The following is a 20,791-nucleotide window of genomic DNA, read 5'->3' on the forward strand; positions in this document are numbered from 1 at the left end:
CCTGTCAAACAGCACTGCCTTCTCCCACCCTGCAATTCAGGTGGTGCTTTACCCATACGGCAGGGGCAAGAACAATACCGACATGGTACATTACAAGTAACTGTACTGCTGGGTATGTGGACCTCTGAAAGAGCTGTGGCATTTCCTTCATAAGGAAGGGAGAAGTGTTACTGTTTTCATTCCAGTGATAAGGAAATGAAGGGGAGAAGACGGTAAAGCAAGGCGACCACAGATCCCTAAGTGCCAATGCCAGACTGAACACACAGGTCCTGGTAGACGGCAAACGAAGGCCAGACCAGCAGCTGCGGGCCTCTCCCGACAACTGGAGCATGGCCCCCGACACCGCAGCCATGGCACAGAGGAGCCGTTTGATTAAATGCTGCTCCCATTTAATCCTCATATGGACCTTGTGAGGGTCTTTCATTTTCTAAGTGAGAAAACCATGTCCCAGAGATGTGCTTGTTCAGGAACTGAAGGCGGGTCTGTGTGACTCCACAGCTGGGTGCTCTGTCCCCACACCAGACAGCTCCGGCTTCTGGAACTTCCGCCAGGTTGAAGCCCACTGCACTGGATAAGGCTGCCTCTATGAACAGAAATCTCAGGGCTCCACCTGAGATTCAATTAGCTGAAAACTGCTGCCTGGGAACCAGTGGCACCTAAGGAGTGGCGTCCATGATGTTCTCAGAATTTGGGCTGAGTGGAAAGAAGAAAAGCCCATTTATTTATGAAATCTAACTTTGGGTGCCTTAGATAACCCTTTTTGATCTGTTTCTTGGACTCACTAGAGAAAGTCCTTTTGTACAAAGACACTCTCATCTGCTCTGCTGTGTAGAAGAAATAAGCACTCCATCACCAACTGCCCTTTAAAGGCTGCCTTCGTCTTTGGTCTAAATGAATTGGGCCTGTCCCTTTTGAAATGATTTATTCCAGTAAAGGATGGAGAATTTATTATTTTTCAAAACAGATGACTGTGGTGTTGACCTAGAAAGGCCCGACTGAAGCCTGCAGGGTAGGTCTGACCGTGCTGGGCTTGGGTTTGTTCCTCTGTTGCATCAGAACACGGGCACCTTTTCACATCAGGTACTGCAACTGATATTCCTTTCTGTGCTGTTTACTCAATTCTGAAGCAAAAGAAGAAATATTTCATGAAATTAATCATTTGCTACTGCAAATATGTTAGGAACATTAAGTATGGAATTCATCTCTCCTTAGCTAGTGAGGCAACTCTAAACATGTCATTAAGATCAAAGATATATTTTTAAGGTTGCCAGCAGTTAAGCAGATCATTGATTTTGTCCCATTTTTGTACATGTGTTGCTGAAGCAAGCACTATTATCATTGGCTTTGGAATAACAGATCCAAGTGTGTCTCTGTCCTTGCCCTGTTCTCCTTATAAGACTATTGAGATACCATATATGCAATTATTAATTTCAAGTGTTTTGTGAAAACTTTGCATGGTTTATCACTATGTTAGATGTTGTAGGTGATACGAAAGAAACAGAAGAAGTCAGCGCTTCCTAAATGTTGGAGGATAACACAGTAGACTCCTCGCCAAGGTCCGGCACATGACAAGGGTTCAGTAATAGTCAATCCCTTTTCCACCCACCCTTTCTCTTCACAAGAAAAAGCACCTCCCTGCAGAAGAGTAGGGGAGGTGGTGTTCTAACAATGCTTTCACTTGATGGCATGGCTGAACAAAGGTCTAGTGCTTCAAGTCCAAGCCTAGGTCTCAGAAACTGTAGGGAAACCTGTTTTCCTCATGCTTCCATGTTATGAACTATAAAATGAGAATAAAAATTACTGCCTACTGTGCAGTAATCTAAGATCTTTTTATTATCCGAGAATAAGAAGGGCTATAGAAACGCAAAGCTTTATTTATTATGAATACTCAGCAGGGACTGATTCCCATACATACTCTTAACAACTTGGCAGGGGCTCGTCCGACTCCTTCCAAGATTAAGCTCCTCATCTCTGTGAACATAAAACTCGATCTTCTACACAGCTTGCAGATCATGACGCCCTGAACATCACAGTCACAATCTCCTGTGCCCTCCCCCTCAGCATGTTCTGCGAAGGGTGATATACTATCCACTCGGAAGCTTAGGCGGGCACATCCTGCTGCTTGGGTCCAAAAGAAATACCATGGGCTGGGATGGATGAAGTGTTGCTGGAAATCTGGGCCATTTGTCAACTCCTAGAACATCTATCCTCTAGAAACCAGCTATAAATACCTTTAGAAATAACTTCCTTCAAAGGATTGGGTAAAACATGCCAACTGGGTTTTTACAAATGAAAGGTTTACTTTGGTAAAAGAAAACTGTCATTACTTCCAAAGGCTCATTAAAACCTTTGTAGGCGAACTTGTGGGACGACACTGCCACCTGGTGGTCGGCGTGCACTGTGCACACTGAGCTCCCTAATGGAAATTACACACTGCTCAAAGAACAGCCCTTCCCACGGAGACACCGATTCTTCTAAAGTGGCCCCACACACGTAAGGAGACATACTTTAAGCTTGGCATTTACTTGAGTGACCTGAGCAAAGAATTTTCCTACCCACTCAATTCTTGGTACCAGGTGTACTGAAGGACATGATTTCTAAAAGCAAAACAAAACAAAACACTTGAAAGGCAGGCCCGGTGGTGACAAAATCTCTCAGCATTTGCTTGTCTGTAAAGGATTTTATTTCTCCTTCGCCTATGAGGCTTAGTTTGGCTGGATATGAAATTCTGGGTCGAAAATTCTATTCTTTTTTTTTTTTCTTTTTTAAAGACAGAGTCTCGCTCTGCCGCCCAGGCTGGAGTGCAGTGGTGCGATCTCCGCTCACTGCAAGCTCCGCCTCCCAGGTTCATGCCATTCTCCTGCCTCAGCCTCCCGAGTAGCTGGGACTATAGGTACCCGCCACCACGCCCGGCTAATTTTTTGTATTTTTAGTACAGACGGGGTTTCACCGTGTTAGCCAGGATGGTCTTGATCTGACTTTGTGATCCCCCCGTCTTGGCCTCCCAAAGTGCTGGGATTACAGGCGTGAGCCACCACGCCTGGCCCCTGAAAATTCTATTCTTTAAGAATGTTGAATATTGGCCCCGACTCTCTTCTGGCTTGTAGGGTTTCTCCAGAGATATCCACTGTTAGTCTGATGGGCTTCCCTTTGTGGGTAACTTGACCTTTCTCTCTGGCTGCCCTTAACATTTTTTCCTTCATTTCAACATAGGTGAATCTGACAATCATGTGTCTTGGGGTTGCTCTTCTTGAGGAGTATCTTTGTGGTGTTCTCTGTATTTCCTGAATTTGAATGTTGGCCTGCCTTGCTAGGTTGGGGAAGTTCTCCTGGATAATATCCTGGAGAGTGTTTTCCAACTTGGTTCCATTTTCCCTGTCACTTTCAGGTACACCAATCAAACATAGGTTTGGTCTTTTCAAGTAGTCCCATATTTCTTGGAGGCTTTGTTCGTTCCTTTTCATTTTTTTTCTCAAATCTTGTCTTCATGCTTTATTTCATTAAGTTGATCTTCAATCTCTGATATCCTTTCTTCTGCTTGATCAATTCAGCTGTTGATACTTGTGTACGCTTCACGAAGTTCTCGTGCTGTGTTTTTCAGCTCCATCGTGTCATTTATGTTCTTCTCTAAACTGGTTATTCTAGTTAGCAATTCCTCTAACCTTTTTTCAAGGTTCCTAGCTTCCTTGCGCTGGGTTAGAACATGCTCCTTTAGCTCGGAAGAGTTTACTACCCACCTTCTGAAGCCTACTTCTGTCAATTCATTCTCCATCCAGTTTTGTTCCCTTGCTGGTGAGGAGTTGTGATCCTTTGGAGAAGAAGAGGTGTTCTGGTTTTTGGAATTTTTAGCCTTTTTGCGTTGTTTTTTCCTCATCTTCGTGGATTTATCTTTGATGTTGGTGACCTTCGGATGGGGTTTTTGTGTGGACGTCTTTTTTGTTAATGATGGTATTCCTTTCTGTTTGTTAGTTTTCCTTCTAACAGGCCTCTCTGCACTAAATATGGAAAGGAAAAACTGGTACCAGCCACTGCAAAAAACATCAAATTGTAAAGACCACTGACATTATGAAGAAACTGCATCAACTAATGGGCAAAATAACCAGCTAGCATCATAATGACAGGATCAAGTCCACCCATAACAGTATTAACCTTAAATGTAAATGGGCTAAATGACTCGATTAGAAGACACAGACTGGCAAATTGGATAACGAGTCAAGACCCATCGGTGTGCTGTATTCAGGATACCCATCTCACGTGCAAAGACACACATAGGCTCAAAATAAAGGGATGGAGGACTATTTACCAAGCAAATGGAAAGCAAAAAAAAAAAAAAAAAAAAAAAAAAAAAGCAGAGGTTACAATCCTAGTATCTGATAAAACAGACTTTAAACCAACAAAGATCAGAAAAGACAAAGGCATTACATAATGGTAAAGGGAACAATGCAACAAGAAGAGTTAACTATCCTAAATATATATGCACCCAACACAGGAGCACCCAGATTCATAAAGCAAGTTCCTAGAAACCTACAAAGAGACTTAAACTCCTACATAATAACAGAGGGAGACTTTAACACCCCACTGTCAATATTACACAGATCAATGAGACAGAAAATTAACAAGGATATTCAGGACCTGAACTCAGCTCTGGACCAATGAACCTAATATGCATCTACAGAACTCTCCACCCCAAATCAAAAGAATATACATTCTTCTTAGCACCACATCGCACTTATTCTAAAATTGACCACATAATTGGGAGTAAAACACTCCCCAGCAAATGTAAAAGAAAGGAAATCATAACAAACAGTCTCTCAGATCACAGTGCAATCAAATTAGAGCTCGGGATTAAGAAACTCACTCAAAACTGCACAACTACATGGAAACTGAACAACCTGCTCCTGAATGACTACTGGGTAAATAACAAAATTGAGGCAGAAATAAATAAGTTCTTTGAAACCAGTGAAAACAAAGACATAACGCACCGGCTAAAGCAGTGTTTAGAAGGAAATTTATAGCACTAAATGCCCATAGGAGAAAGCGGGAATGATCTAAAATCGACACCCTAACATCACAATTAAAAGAACTAGAGAAACAAGAGCAAACAAATTCTAAAGCTAGCAGAAGACAAGAAATAACTAGAATCAGAACAGAACTGAAGGAGATAGAAACATAAAAAAACCTTAAAAAAAAATCAATGAATCCATGAGCTGGTTTTTTGAAAACATTAACAAAATAGATAGACTGCTAGCCAGACTAGTAAAGAAGAAAAGAGAGAAGAATCAAATAGACATAATAAAAAATGATAAAGGGGAGATCACCACTGATCCCACAGAAATACAAACTACCATCAGAGAAGACTATAAATACCTCTATGCAAATAAACTAGATAATCTAGAAGAAATGGATAAACTCCTGGACACACATACCCTCCCAAGACTAAACCAGGAAGAAGTTGAATCCCTAAATAGACCAATAACAAGCTCTGAAATTGAGGCAGTAATTAACAGCCTATCAACCAAAAAAAGCCCAGGACCAGATGGATTCACAGCCTAATTCTACCAGAGGTACAAAGAGGAGTTGGTACCATTCCTTCTGAAACTATTCCAAACAACAGAAAAAGAGGGACGCCTCCCTAACTCATTTTATGAGGCCAACATCATCTTGATACCAAAACCTGGCAGAGACACAACAAAAAAAAGAAAATTTCAGGTCAATATCCCTGATGAACATCAAAGTGAAAATCCTCAATAAAATACTGGCAAACCGAATCCAGCAGGACATCAAAAAGCTTATCCACCATGATCATGTCGGCTTCATCCCTGGGATGCAAGGCTGCTTTAACATATACAAATCAATAAATGTAATCCATCACATAAACATAACCAATGACAAAAACTACATGATTATCTCAATAGATGCAGAAAAGGCCTTCGATAAAATCCAACACCGCTTCATGCTAAAGACTCTCAATAAACTAGGTATTGAAGGAACGTATCTCAAAATACTAAGAGCTATTTATGACAAACCCACAGCCAATATCATACTGAATGGGCAAAAGCTGGAAGCATTCCCTTTGAAAACTGGCACAAGACAAGGATGCCCTCTCTCACCACTCCCATTCAACATAGTATTGCAAGTTCTGGCCAGGGCAATCAAACAAGAGAAAGAAATGAAGGGTATTCAAACAGGAATAGAGGAAGTCAAATTGTCTCCGTTGGCAGATGACACGATTGTATATTTAGAAAACCCCATCGTCTCAGCCCAAAATCTCCTTAAGCTGATAATCAACGTCAGCAAAGTCTCAGGATACAAAATCAATGTGCAAAAATAGCAAGCATTCCTATATACCAATAATAGACAGAGCCAAATCATGAGTGAACTCCCATTCACAACTGATACAAAGATAACAAAATACCTAGGAATACAACTTACAAGGGATGTGAAGGACCTCTTCAAGGAGAACTACAAACCACTGCTCAAGGAAATCAGAGAGGACACAAACAGATGGAAAAACATTCCATGCTCATTGATAGGAAGAATCAATATCATCAAAATGGCCATACTGCCCAAAGTAATTTATAGATTCAATGCTATCCCCATCAAGCTACCACTGACTTTCTTCACAGAATTAGAAAAAACTACTTTAAATTTCATATGGAACCAAAAAAGAGCCCATATAGCCAAGACAATCCTAAGCAAAAAGAACAAAGCTGGAGGCATCACACTACCTGACTTCAAACTATACTACAAACTATACCTCAAACTATACGTAACAAAAACAGCATGGTACTGATACCAGAACAGATATATAGACCAATGGAACAGAACAGAGGCCTCAGAAATAATGCCACACATCCACAACCCTCTGATCTTTGACAAACCTGACAAAAACAAGCAATGGGGAAAGGATTCCCTATTTAATAAATGATGTTGGGAAAACTGGCTACTCATATGCAGAAAACTGAAACTGGATCCCTTCCTTACACCTTATACAACATTAACTCAAGATGGATTAAAGACTTAAACGTTTAAGACCTAAAAGCATAAAAATCCTAGAAGAAAACCTATGCAATACCATTCAGGACATAGGCATGGGCAAGGACTTCATGACTAAAACACCAAAAGCAATGGCAACAAAAGCCAAAATTGATAAATGGGATTTGATTAAACTAAAGAGTTTCTGCACAGCAAAAGAAACTATCATCAGAGTGAACAGGATGGGAGAAAATTTTTGCCATCTACCCATCTGACAAAGGGCTAATATCCAGAATCTACAAGGAACTTAAACAAATTTACAAGAAAAAACAAACAACCCCATCAAAAAGTGGACAAAGTATATGAACAGACACTTCTCAAAAGAAGACATTTATGTGGCCAACAAACATATGAAAAAAAGCTCATCATCACTGGTCATTAGGGAAATGCAAATCAAAACCACAATGAGACACCATCTCACACCAGTTAGAATGGTGATCATTAAAAAGTCAGGAAACAACAGATCCTGGAGAGGATGTGGAGAAACAGGAACACATTTACACTGTTGGTGGAAGTGTAAATTAGTTCAACCATTGTGGAAGACAGTGTAGTGATTCCTCAAGGATCTAGAACCAGAAATACCATTTGACCCAGCAATCCTATTACTGGGTATATACCCAAAAGATTATAACTCTAATTATTACCCATTACTGGGTATATACCCAAAGGATTATAACTCTGCCTATTACAGGGTATATACACAAAGGATTGTAACTCTACTATAATTAAAGGATTATCATTCTACTATAAAGACACATGCACACATATGTTTACTGCAGCACTATTCACAATAGCAAAGACTTGGAACCAACCCAAATGTCCATCAATGAGAGACTGGATAAAGAAAATGTGGCACATATACACCACGGAATACTATGCAGCCATAAAAAAGAATGAGTTCATGTCCTTTGCAGGGACATGGATGAAGCTGGAAACCATCATTCTCAGCAAACTAACACAGGAACAGAAAACCAAACACCACATGTTCTCACTCACAAGTGGCAGCTGAACAATGAGAACACATGGACACAGGGAGGGGAATGTCACATACTGGGGCCTGTCGCTGAGTGGGGGACTAGGGGAGGAATAGCATTAGGAGAAATACCTAATGTAGATGATGGGTTGATGGGTGCAGTAAACCACGAAGGCACGTGTATACCTATGTAACAAACCTGCATGTTCTGTGCATGTATCCCAGAACTTAAAGTATAATAATAAAAAACACTTGACTATAAAAAAAATCTGAAACATTTTACTTCATATTATACATATTTTTTTTAAAAAAGGCAGAAACATTGAAGGAAACCACACTCAACATGAAAGGACCTTGTGCCAGAGTTCTAGAAGGACCTTGAAAATCAGTTTTAAACCGACTTGCTGTCACATAGTCTTTTTCATGGCTGCTTGAGTCATGCTGAAGAGATAGGCTTCATAGATTATATTTAAGAAGTTGTCATCGTTCTGGAAAACAAATCGAAAGACCCGAGAATGTAACTTGGTTGGCAGACACAAAAGGCTTCCTCTGTCTTAGAGCTGAACTGGCATTTGGATACTGAGACACTCATCTCTCCCTGTCTGATCTAACAGCTGGTGGTTTTTAATTGCACGTGTGAATGTTAAGTGGGGTTGAAGGCAAGGCTGGACAGAGCTGATGGTTTTCCACAGTCAGTATGCACAGTAGCAAGAGCTCATTACATGCAGCACAGATGGGCAGCCCAGCCACATGGCAGCATGGAGCAAGGTTTACTCAAGAACAGCCTGAGTCTGCTGCCTGAAAAGACATGGCGTTAGGAGGACGTGATCCAAGTCAGTGGTCTCCAAGTTTGGTTAAGAGATTGCTGTGGTGTGTTTTTGGTTTCTTGTTTTTGGGGTTTTTGAGACTGGGTCTCACTCTGTCACCCAAGCTAAAGTGCAGTGGTCCCATCATAGCTCACTGCAGCCTCCACCTCATGGGTTCAAGCGATCCTCCCACCTCAGCCTCCGGAGTAGCTAGGGCTACAGTTGCATGCTACCGTGACTGGCTTTTCTTTCGTTAAGACGGGGTCTCACTATGTTGCTCAGGGTGGTCTTGAACTCCTGGGCTCAACTGAGCCTCCCACTTTGGCCCCCCAAGTGTTAGGATTACAGGCATGAGCCACTGTGGTTCTTAAAGGTCCTCCAAGTCACCTACAATGTGTCTACTTTGTTTTGGGCATTACTTAGGATTGTACTTGCAATATGCTTCATCAATACTTCATCAAAGCCAATATAAGTCTTCCCATAAGTTATGGAAAGTTTCTGGCCTTTGCAAGTGGGCAGGAGTAAGACTGGTAATCTCTGGGCTCTTTTGCCTGGCTAAGAAGTCAGAATCATGGTCTAATCAGTGGTTTTCCTCATTTTTTAATTCTAGAGACTTCTCCCTCCCACCCAAATTCTTTACAGTGTTAGTAATTCACCCACACTTCACATTCCCCCTTCATTCTCTCTTGGCACCCCACATAGAGTTAGCATCATTCTCATGTAATGAAGAGAGTGATGTTATCCCTCTTTTTCCTACAAAGTAGTCACAAAGTTCCTATGCATGAGATTGTGTCCTAACAAGAGGCAGAGACGACAAACAGATTGCTTGAGTGACTGGGAATATGAGGTGTGGTACATGGGAAGAAGTACGATGCATGCAGACGGTGGAGGGAAGGGGAATGTAATTTCTAACCTGCCATGTTCAGCAACTACTCTGGAGTAACAAAGTCTCAAGACGATGCGAATGGAATCAGCCAGAAAACATATGACTCTTTTAAATTCAAACGTAAGAAATTGGCTCAAAGTAAAGAGGTTCACAGATGTCCTATCTAATTCCTCAGGAACTTACCATGAATAGCTTTAAAAGGTGGCAAGTATTTTTATCCTGATACTTATTTATGAATTAGTAAGGCTCAATCATTTGCCGTATTTATCTCTGATTGTTATTATGCTTCTGCTGATTTCTAGCCCCATTCCTTTCATTCTCCCTCAAACATGTTTCCTTCTTTTGTAGTCTCACTATGTTGCTCAGGTTGGTCTCGAACTCTTGGCCTCAAGCAATGCTCCCACCTTGGCTTCCCAAAGTGCTGGGATTACAGGCATGAGCAGCCACTGTGCCTGGCCAACATATAACCTTTTTACAAATGTTGTACTAATCGAGACCATTGTCTTTTTAAGTAGGATAAGACAACCACAGAAGGGGCTGGCCTGCTCTCTGAAGAACATCTGATGCTTAAGCAAAGTACCACGAAGGTTTTCTTAAAGATTATCTACCAAAAAGAGTTAACTGGGGTATCTGAAGTCTGTCTGGCTACAAATGTTCCACTTTTCAAGGACTACCATTGATTTTTTTGGGTGTGCTTTGCTAGGGCACCTGTGCTAAATGTTCTTCCGAGGCTGGTCCCTGGTAATATTCAAGGGCCACGGGAGAGTACGTGGGAAGTGGCACTCGGGGGCCAGGCTAGGGGGCATTCCAGCTCTGCTTATAGTTCTGTGCCTCAGGCCAGTTGCTCAGCCTCAGTTTCCTTGTCTGTAGAATGGGAAAAATAACAGGATTGTTGTGTAAAGGAGTGAATGAGTTAATAGGTATGTAGCACTTAAAACACGGCCCGGCACCAGCTCTGTGGAGTGCTAGCTATTATAGCACTCATTATTATTTCATAATTTCATAGACAAGTGAGGCAAGCGGCTCACAAGGAGTCCTGTCACTCCATCCCGTCCTAATGAGCAGGTTTCAAAATGACTCGTAAAACACACCTGTAGCAGCCATGGCCATTACTTGCTTCCCTCCCTGTTTTCCACTCACTCAGTGGCCTGCTCCCCACTCAGCAGACGGCCCCTTGCCCAGGACTGCTCCCACCTCTACTTCCCAATGGTGAGTTTTCTGTGTGGGCCCCCAGTAGCACCCAGGGTCCTCTCAGGGACTGCTTAATTCCCAGCGTATGCTTCCTTCCCTTCTGACAGGTGACAGCTTGGAGGCCTTAGAGTCCTTCACATTACAAAATCCTTGAAAAGCTGAGACACCCAAAGCCACACTTGGTATTATACATAACACCGAGCTAACTGAGCACAGAAGCCGCTGGGGTCAGGATGAGTTGTTGCACACACCTGTTATTCTCACGGAAGCTAAGCAGGCCTTGGCTCAGTCTTTATCTCATACTTGCAGCCAGGAGGCCGACCGGCGCAGTCCGGTGCAAAGGCAGACGACGTGCCCGCTTACCTGAATGAGGTACAGCAGTGCCTCCTGGAGCTGGAGCTTGGTGAGTGGGCTGCTGGTGATCACGGAGGGCTCCGGGCCCTGTATGGGCAGGAGGAGGCTGGTGGTGGCAGCAGGTGGCTCCTGGCCTCCCACAGGCAAGGGGCCGCTCTCCCTTTCCTTTGGCGGGACAGAAGTGGGCTGTGCGAACACCATGGGGGACATGAGCAGAGAAGGAGCTGCTGTAGCAGGGATGCGCCGAGGTGAGATGACCTGCTCACAGGAAATACACAGAGGGCGCGGCTCAGGAACAGCTCACGGCATCGCAGCAAATACACACAGAGGGCGGGGCTCAGGAGTAGCTCATGGCATGACAGCTTGCAGCGGCAAATACAGGTGGTCTAAGCATGCCCTGTCCACAGCTTCCCTAGCTGAGAAGTCTACGGGTAACTGATTCTTGTTCCACTCTCCGTGCACCTTCCTTTGGCTTCACTGAGCAGCTCTGGTATCGTCTGCTGTGGTGGCTGCTCCCACTGCATATGAAGCCTGGCCTCTGGGTGACAGCTTATTTTTCAGGCTACTAGTATCTGGCAAGTGCATTTAGATTTCTGACCTTTTCCTTAGACCTGGCTGTCCATGACTCTGACCTAAAGGTCTCACAACCTGTGTGACCCGCCACCCTTGTTAGGGGCCTACCCATTTCCCCTCCTGACCCCGGAGCACAGGAGGCGCTGTGAGAGCAAGTCCCCTCCTCCTGCGGCCTCACTCGCTTCTCACTGGGAGGGAGAGCGACGTGTGGGTTCCACCCCTTCTGGGTCCTCTCCCGACACAGCCCGCCTGCCTGCAGGGAGCCCGCGGCTTCCGCTTCTGCAGCTGATGTGTTTGGGGTGACCAGGCTGCCTGTTGCTCAGCCCTGCCGGGGCTGTCTGGTGAGTCTAACTCCCTTGGCAAACAGACCTGAAACCAAGTTTTCTAACAGCCCTTTCAGTTATGCAAGTGACATTTTGATCCTAATCTGACTGACTCCTACAGCTATCATTTGCTTCTAACTCAGGGAAGAAAAAGAATGTTATTTCTCAGCCTCCGAACTCCCCAAAAGAACTCCTAAGAGGGAGGCATGGAGGCCGGCAAGCTAGAAGGTGCTGTAATTTTATCATCAGTCCCTCAGCACCTCTTTGAGCAGAAGCTGGCCTAGAGGAAGGCAGGCTGTCTCTTTTAACTTGTCCCTACGTGACATTCCGAGGAGCGGCGCTGAGCAGTGGTGCTCCCGGAGGAGGAGTCAGGCATTCTGAGCACAGCGTGGGCTGCTGCAATGCTTGCCTTTCTCACTTGGCTCTTGATATTTGTGAGTACTGAAAAGTCAAAGGAGTTGTACATCAGAAATTTAAGTCAGACTATATTCACCCCATTCTTCTCATTCTAAATCATCAAAGAGAGAAAAAGCAGACATTTTTAAAAGACAGACAATAACACTGAAATGAGGGGGAGTGGGAGTTACAAATATTGTTCCTAGAGCAGTCAGTACTCAGATTTGGGATGTTAATAAATAAGAAATGAGAACACTTGGACTCAGGGGCTCACAAAGACTTTTGGTCCATGCCTAAGATCTTTGTTTTCAGAAAACTGAATTTTTTGTTTTGCGACAGGGTCTCACTCTATTGCCCAGGCTGGAATGCAGTGGTGCGAACATGGTTGACTGCAGCCTCAACCTCTTGGGCTCAAGCAATCTTCCCACTTCAGCCTCCCAAGTAGCTGGGACCACAGAGGCGTGCCACCACACCCGGCTAATTAAAAACAGAAAATTCTTGTAGAGACAGGGTCTCACTATGTTGCCCAGGCTGGTCTGAAACTCCTGGGTTCAAGTGATTCTCCCATCTTAACCTCCCAAAGTGCTAGGATTATAGGCATGAGTCACCATGCCCAGCCAAAAGTGAAAGATTTTTGAGAAACTGTTATAAATTACATAACAGGCCAGGTGCAGTGGCTCACGACTGTAATCCCAGCACTTTGGGAGCCCGAGGTGGGTGGATCACCTGAGGTCAAGAGGTCGAGACCAGCTTGGCCAACATGGTGACACCCCATCTCTACTAAAAAAACACAAAAAATTAGCCGGGTGTGGTGGCAGGTGCCTGTAATCCCTGTGACTCAAGAGGCTGAGGCAGGAGAATCACTTGAACCCAGGAGGTGGAGGTTACAGTGAGCCGAGATCGCACAATTGTACTCCAGCCTGGCAACAAGAGTGAAACTCCATCTCAAAAAACAAAAAAAAAGGTATACAACAAAACATGATGAAGGGCCAGTGATTAGATATGTGATACACAGGGAGAACTTTCCAATTTTTAAACCCAATGTACTTTCAATGAATGTGTTCCAATCCAAAGGGAAAACAATTCAGTGTCAGATCTCCAGATGTTACCCACAGGCAGATGATCAATAGCTTGTGGTTTCCTCACTGTCCGAAGTCAGTGATAGACATGGAGAAGCATGTTCCCCAGAGGACAGAATATTTCTAAAAACGGTCATATTCTCCCTCTCTGGCAGTTTGTGTGGGGGGTGGAGGTGGGTGGCATGCGCATCTCTCCTGATCTTCAGTAGGCTATACTGACAATACAGAGAAGGATAAAAACAGGCTGCACCTTTAAGGAGGAAATATGCTATTTTTTGTTTATTTCAAGAACCTACAGCATGGGCTGTGGGTAGAGGTAAGGAATCTGTTTTCTTCATCATTATGTACCCACATGTAGACAATCCCTGACACATAGTAAGTGCTCAAAAATATTTACTAAATAAGTGAATAAGCAATAATTTACTGTGGACTGAAAAACAAGAAGAGGTCAGATGCTTGGCATTCCAGATTGATTTCAAGGCAGATCATACTAAGTTCCTATAGTCAAAACTTAGGGTTTTCTCCCATGTCTGTGTTGGTCTTCAGACCTCCTAACATTATGAAGATTTAACTCTACAAGTAAATGCTCTCAAAAAGGTGGGAAGAAGTTCTCAGATTGTTAACCAAAGTGAAGATTTTCCTTCCAGGTAGAAAGTTCAGGCAATCAAGATGCATGGAGGTGGCTTCCAGCAGCCTGCTCCAAACAGAAATGTATGTGGCACGCTGGTCCCTAGAGCACAGAGGTGGACTCTGAATTTCACTGCATTATAGTAATACCTTTTTCTTTGTCTTTTTTTTTCTTAACACACAGGGTCTCGGTCTGCCACCCAGGCTGGAGTGCAGTGGCACGATCATGGCTCACTGTAACCTCCGCCTCTTGAGCTCAAGGGAATCTCCTACCTCAGCCTCCCGAGTAGCTGGGACTATAGGCCTGTGACACCAAGCCCGGCTAAGTTTTGTTTTTTTAGAGACAGGGTCTGGCTATGCTGCCCAGGCTCTTTTATTTTGCCCCGGTACAGATTTACCTGGAAAAGAGGAGTCTGCTGTTCTGTGCTGGATGTCTTGTTGATCCAGGATTCCAAGGGTTTCCCTGTTCCAGAGCTCTGAGTGAGCACAGGAAACTTAGCGGCCAAGGCCGGCCGGTTAGAGGCATGCAGCTGCTGCTCCTGCTGCACAATCTGAAGCTTCTTCAGTAGCTCTTGAGGGGAGATCACTCCAGAACTGCCAGTCTGATTACCAGAGATGGGGAGTGTTTGTCTTGGGAGTGTGGACTGTTCTCTTCCATGAGCCTGACGTCCTACTGTGTGAGGTGGAAGGGAGCCATTGAAATAGGCCTGTGGTGGCTGAGTCAGACCCTTTCCTGGAGCTGCAGGGGTGACAGAAGTGGGAGCTCTGCTGCGGTTCAGGGCAGCTGAGCCAGCAGGTGCTGGTGTACTAGGGTCACACTTGTTTGCTGTCCCTGGGATACTCTGAAGTTTCTCGAACAGGTTCTGAGTTCTCGAAGCATTTTGTACACCACGAGAAATCCCACCGTTGTGAGGAGACCCTGGCTGGACGGGTCCTGTAAAAACTTCTCGCACAGAAGGGGTACTGCCATTTTCACACGGCCGGTTTTCAGGCAGCTCTGACAATGGGTGGAGGTCTGCGCTCCTGACCATGAGTTTCTGAATGGCTGGACAGAGCTGCTTCTCGATAGAGGGTGAGTGTCTTTTGGGTTCCTCATAGGACAGGGAGCGTACAACCCCCTGCCTAATTGGAAGCTTCTCTTGCTGCTGCTGCTGCTGCTGCTGCTGCTGCTGGTGGAGATTCTGTGGAGGCTCCACAGTTTCCTGACATGTAGCTTTGTCCTGCTTCCTAAACAGAGCTGTCAAGGATAAGTGTTGGGGTTCAGGGTCTAAGGTCTGGAAAAAATAAAGAGATCTGACATGAGTCTACAAACAATTTGGTTATATAAGGGAGCACTATGAAACATAACTTATCTGATGACTTATTCTATCTACAAAGGATTACAGAGAATGAAAAACTTATAATCAACTTTAAAGACCCCCTTTTTAATGTCAAAATTTTTCACATCATGATCCCGTACACCCCCAAAACAGTTGTTATATTTTACTATCTGTTGACTGATAAAATAGGTATAAGGTCTTCAAGGGCCTGGGGTTTCACAGATTGGGAACCACCTTGGTAGGAAATTATATGCACTAAAAAAATAAACAATCTCTTTAATAGGAAGTCCATCTAAGCCTGCAGAGTAATATGAGAATACAAAGGCATATAAGAATTTCAGAATTTCTAGTAGTTGTTCACAGGATTATGGAAATCTAGGGCTGGAAAGAAACGGAAGACTTTTAATCTAACTTGATCCTTTCAAATATATACCAGTAGGATTTAAAAAGTCCTTGGATACATAAAATCTACCTTGGCCCAGCCAGTTACAAAGCTACTTCCTTCCTGCTTTTTACTTATGTTGCTTTCTGCATTGTTGCACTGAGAAAACAGGAGGCCAGGCACAGTGGCTCATGCCTGTAATTCTTGCACTTTGGGAGGCCAAGGCAGGCAGACTGCTTGAGCTAAGGAGTTCAAGACCAGCCTGGGCAACATGGCGAAACCCCATCTCTACAAAAAATACAGAAATTGCCGGCTGTGGCAGCACACGCCTGTAGTCCCAGCTACTCGGGAGGCTGAGGTGGGAGGATTGCTTGAGCCCAGGAGACAGAGGTGCAGTGAGCTGAGATGGTGCCACTGCACTCCAGCCTGGGTAACAGAAATGAAACCCTGTCTCAAAAAAAAAAAAAGGAAAAGAAAACACGAGCTTCATTTTAAAGTCAACATATTCAGGTCTCGCTATCAAAATATAATAAAAACTTTCCATGGAAAACAAGCAATAAAAAGCAAGCTAAAAATTAGATTTCTTCTCTTTCAAAATTCAATATAAGATTTTCATTACTAGTCTTTATGTCTTTTGGCTCCATGTTCATTTTCAAAATTGATTTAAACTAATTCCTTTAAGAAAATCTTTTTAATTAGTCATAGTCGTGATAAAATGACACAGCAATATTATATTTACAATCATTAATGGGACCTGCAGATTGACAATTTTTGTCACTGCTGTACTATTCTGAAATATATATATACACACACACACACACACACACACTAACACAAAAGTTGCTGTAGTATTTCTAATTTAGATTGCAAATACAGTGACAAGTCATCATGTCTGAAGAGGAATTTTATACCACTCCTCTGGACTCTGAGCTCTCTGCAGCAGCTACCCCCATCTATTGTGCTAGCACTGCATTTGGCACAGAGGAGGTGCTCAGAAGTGTTCAACTCAATTTTGTTGCCTTGGTTGTTGTTCTCTTAGGTGGCCTAGGGAAACCACCCACCCCAGAAGAATATGGACCCAATGTTTCTGTCATCTCTGACAATGTTGTTAGTTTTCTAGGGTGTTTTTTTGTTTGTTTTTGTTTTCTGAGACATGGTCTTGCTTTCTTGCCCAGGGTAGAGTGCAGTGGCACATCTCATAGCTCACTGTAGCCTCAAACTCCTGAGCTCAAGTGATCCTCCTGCCTCAGCCTCCAGAGTAGCTAGGACTATAGGTGCACGCCATCATGCCGGGCTAATTTTATTGTAGAGATGGAGTCTCACTATGTTGCCCAGGCTGCTCTCAAACTTCTGGCCTCAAGTGATCCCATTGCCTCAGCCTCCCAAAGTGCTGGGATTACAGGCTTGAGCCACTGTGCGTTGTTTTTTAAAAAATACATTATCTTTTAAGGAGTTCAAGTTCACAAGAGATTAGCAAAGAATGTGGTATATGCCAAAAGTAAAAACTTTAACCCTCTTCTAAGAAGAGTAAGTTATTAATAATGAAAAAATCTGTATTTTGAAATCCCTCTTTCCTGGGTTTATCTGAAAGCATTCTTCAACACCACCAGGCCCTCCCCTGACTATATTCTGGGTCAAAGTTCTCTAAGAATTCTAGAGACACACTGAATACGACAAGCAGAGGACTCCGTACCTGGTTGGGCTGAGGTATACGCTGTTGCTGGTTTTCACTGGGTTTCACTGGAATTGGTTTGATGAGATTGGGATTGTCATAGATGGCAGAGGAACTGGTTATCTTTTTTGGCTCAGAACAGGTTTTACACTGAAACAGAAAAAAAAATCACCTCGTTTTTGGCTTAGAAAAGATTTAGTCTTTTTAAAAGACTACCTTTTTACTTCTTATCTAATTTGTAGATGGCTGTGTTTTTGATAAATTTTCATGCACAAAACAAAATCTCTTAAATTTCTCTAAGAGCTGTGTTTGAGTATAAATCAAGTTCAAATTTAATTTTTCTTAGTTGGACAATTCAGTGCTCTAAATAATACTAACACCACCAGCCTCCAGGACCAGGGGTTCTTAGACACCTGTATAATTGAAAGGTTCTATGCTTAATATATCGACTATACATTTAAATATATGTAGTCTAATGCCTTTCAATGATAAACAAATATAGAAACCATTCCTTAAATAACATGTCTGGACAATTTAAGCAGTTGACTTAAAACTGGAGAGTAACAAAGCAACTAAACCTTTTTTGATCTACAAACCAAAAAGCTGACTCAAACCACTGATTTAAAAATTACTAACATCATCTTTATTTAATAAATGACTTCTTGCATAAACAGAATAATTCAAATCTGAGCATTCTGAGCCACTTACTACAAATTAGAATTTTGTAGAGAAAGAGACAAGAGATAAATCTCATCATTTCCAACACTGACTCATTATCAAATATTAATCTAACCAACCATGCAATTGCTAACACAGTAGGATTCATAACAAAAAGAGCATGGCAATGATACTGGTGTCTAGTTTGTGAAAACACTAAATAAAACAATATAAAATGCTGCTTTCTGTACTACAGACTCTCCGAAGCATCATTAGTTTCCACTGTACAACCAAGGCCTCAGGCCCCAAATTATTCCACACTGTACCTGACATGAAATGAGATATAAACACAATCTTGTCCCTCAGGAACCCAACATTCCCAATGTATTTTACAGTTATCAATGTGTATTTTCTAATCCAGCAATCTAGGGGTGTGGCATCTATTACCACTATATGCACGGTGAGGTTAACCATACAAAACATTAATCATTTTCTTCCGGGCATTCCATCAATAATTTCTATATTCAGCACAAGTATTATGTGGGATGCGAAATCACCTTATAAGTCATCGAGTGTTCTTTCCAATTCTTCTTAGGTGAATGATGGTATGGGCTGCACGGACCAACTGGCCTGGCTTTCCCAACTCATGGAGAACCAAGACAAGACAAGAATACAGGCTAAGATGTAATCCCTTACACAATTCTGGCATGAAAAGCCTTGCTATTTAAAAGAACGTGAATGCTTACTTTCTTTGAATGACCCTTTCTGTATTTCTTCTTTTTCTATGTTCAGAAACACTGAATATCCGGCAAAGAAAAGCCGATTTTTCCCAGCTTCCCTCTGCCCATATCCATTGGGCTAAGAGGCTGCTTTGTCTGTTAATGCGCGTAACCCTGATAGCTTTTCCTAGTTAAAATGTATCTCCAGAAGCTGTTTTCTGTGTCACTACAACTGTCTACCCACAAAGCCTTGCTTTTATGTAACAATTGCTCCCTCTTGTCAGAGTGCTCAGAATTAATCATCCACCTCAGTAGTTTGTAGCTCATTTTCCAGTTGTTTAGTTTTCTATGCTTTTCCCGACCCAAATATCTTTAAAATCCTGGGGGAAAAACAGTTTCTGAAAAAGTATATAATGGATTCTTCACAGAGAACCTGAGGCATTTCCTTTTTTTTTTTTTTGAGAGGGAGTCTCGCTCTGATACCCAAGCTGGAGTGCAGTGGCGCGATCTCGGCTCACTGCAAGCTCCGCCTTCCGGGTTCACGCCATTCTCCTGCCTCAGCCTCCCGAGTAGCTGGGACTACAGGCGCCCGCCACCTCGCCTGGCTAATTTTTTGTAGTTTTAGTAGAGACGGGGTTTCACCGTGTCAGCCAGGATGGTCTCGATCTCCTGACCTCGTGATCTGCCCACCTCGGCCTCGCAAAGTGCTGGGATTACAGGCATGAGCCACCACGCCTGGCAAGGCATTTCTTTAAAACCTCAAAAACTTCCTCTGTTGGATGCTGAGGTTAAAATACAATAAAACCTCAAAAAGTATGTCATATAATCCAGTTTTAATCACACACAAATACATACATACATAAACATATGTATTTATGCCAAGAGAGACGTCTGAAACAAAATACAATAAAAGTGTAAAAAGTTTCTATCTTTGGGTTATAGGATTATGGGTGATTTTTCTTTTTATATTCTGTTGAATTTTATCATTCAACAAAAAAATTTCTGTAATTCCATAAATAACTCACAGCTATATCCAGAAAAGAGCCATTAATTATTGTCTTAAACCACAAAACACAAATAGTCCACTTCTGAATACTCCAAGCCTAACTATGCAGCCTGTAGATCATTTCTGGTCCTGACTCTTGTTCTTACTAAAATTTGGTTATTTTATTGTTCACTCGCATCTCAACTAGAAATTGAATAGGGCGGATATAAAAAGAGATTAAATGCAAATTAATATCTTTGCTACTTTAAAGCAGATTCACAGAAAGTTTTTTCTCAAAAGAGAATGCACAAAATTTCGGCCAAAATAAGTTTTCAAATTATTTTATTAACCTCCTGTAAACTAGACAGACTTCACTTTACCAGTATCATATATACGGAGAGCTCGACATTTTTCCTGCTTCCACTTCTTGGGATGTTCACAACTTTAAGAATTCTAGAGAGACTTAAACATAAGGCCTGAAACTATAAACCTACTGGAAGAAAACAAGAGAAAAGCTTCCTAACATCGGTCTGGGCAATGATTTTTTTGATGTGACCCTAAGGATAGGCAACAAAAGCAAAAGAGACAAATGAGATTACATCCAACCAAAAGGCTTTTGCACAGCAAAGGAAACAACAGAGTGAAGAGATGACCTACGGAGTGGAGGAAAATACCTGCACACCATACATACGATAAAAGATTAATGTCCAAAATATATAAGGATCTCAAACAACTCAACAGGAGGAAAAGAAAACAAATGTTCTGATCAAAAAATAGACAAAGGGCCTGAGTGGACATTTTTCAAAAGAAGACA

At 42.7% G+C, this 20,791-nt stretch overlaps 1 protein-coding gene across 7 annotated transcripts in view; it reads right to left on the reverse strand.

Moving 5' to 3' along the window:
* Positions 1–909: 909 nt before the first annotated feature.
* The window catches only part of DCP1B (decapping mRNA 1B), a 65,336-nt gene continuing 45,454 nt past the window's right edge, over positions 910–20,791 (reverse strand). For 4 of the 7 annotated variants that reach the window (XM_065523555.1, XM_005569810.4, XM_074006079.1 and 1 more), the window contains 4 exons: positions 17,638–17,766; positions 14,642–15,517; positions 11,255–11,503; positions 8,266–8,496 (listed from right to left, as the gene is read on the reverse strand). In XM_065523555.1, coding sequence (XP_065379627.1) covers positions 8,416–8,496; positions 11,255–11,503; positions 14,642–15,517; positions 17,638–17,766 — 1,335 coding nt within the window. In that variant the 3' untranslated portion in view covers positions 8,266–8,415. Of the gene's footprint in view, positions 1,122–8,265; positions 8,497–11,254; positions 12,583–14,641; positions 15,518–17,637; positions 17,767–20,791 lie in introns of those variants that run through there. The other 3 variants (XR_012419870.1, XM_005569811.5, XR_012419869.1) reach the window with 3 other exon arrangements.

The sequence above is a fragment of the Macaca fascicularis genome, chromosome 11 (genome assembly GCF_037993035.2).
Source record: "Macaca fascicularis isolate 582-1 chromosome 11, T2T-MFA8v1.1".
NCBI lineage: Eukaryota > Metazoa > Chordata > Mammalia > Primates > Cercopithecidae > Macaca > Macaca fascicularis.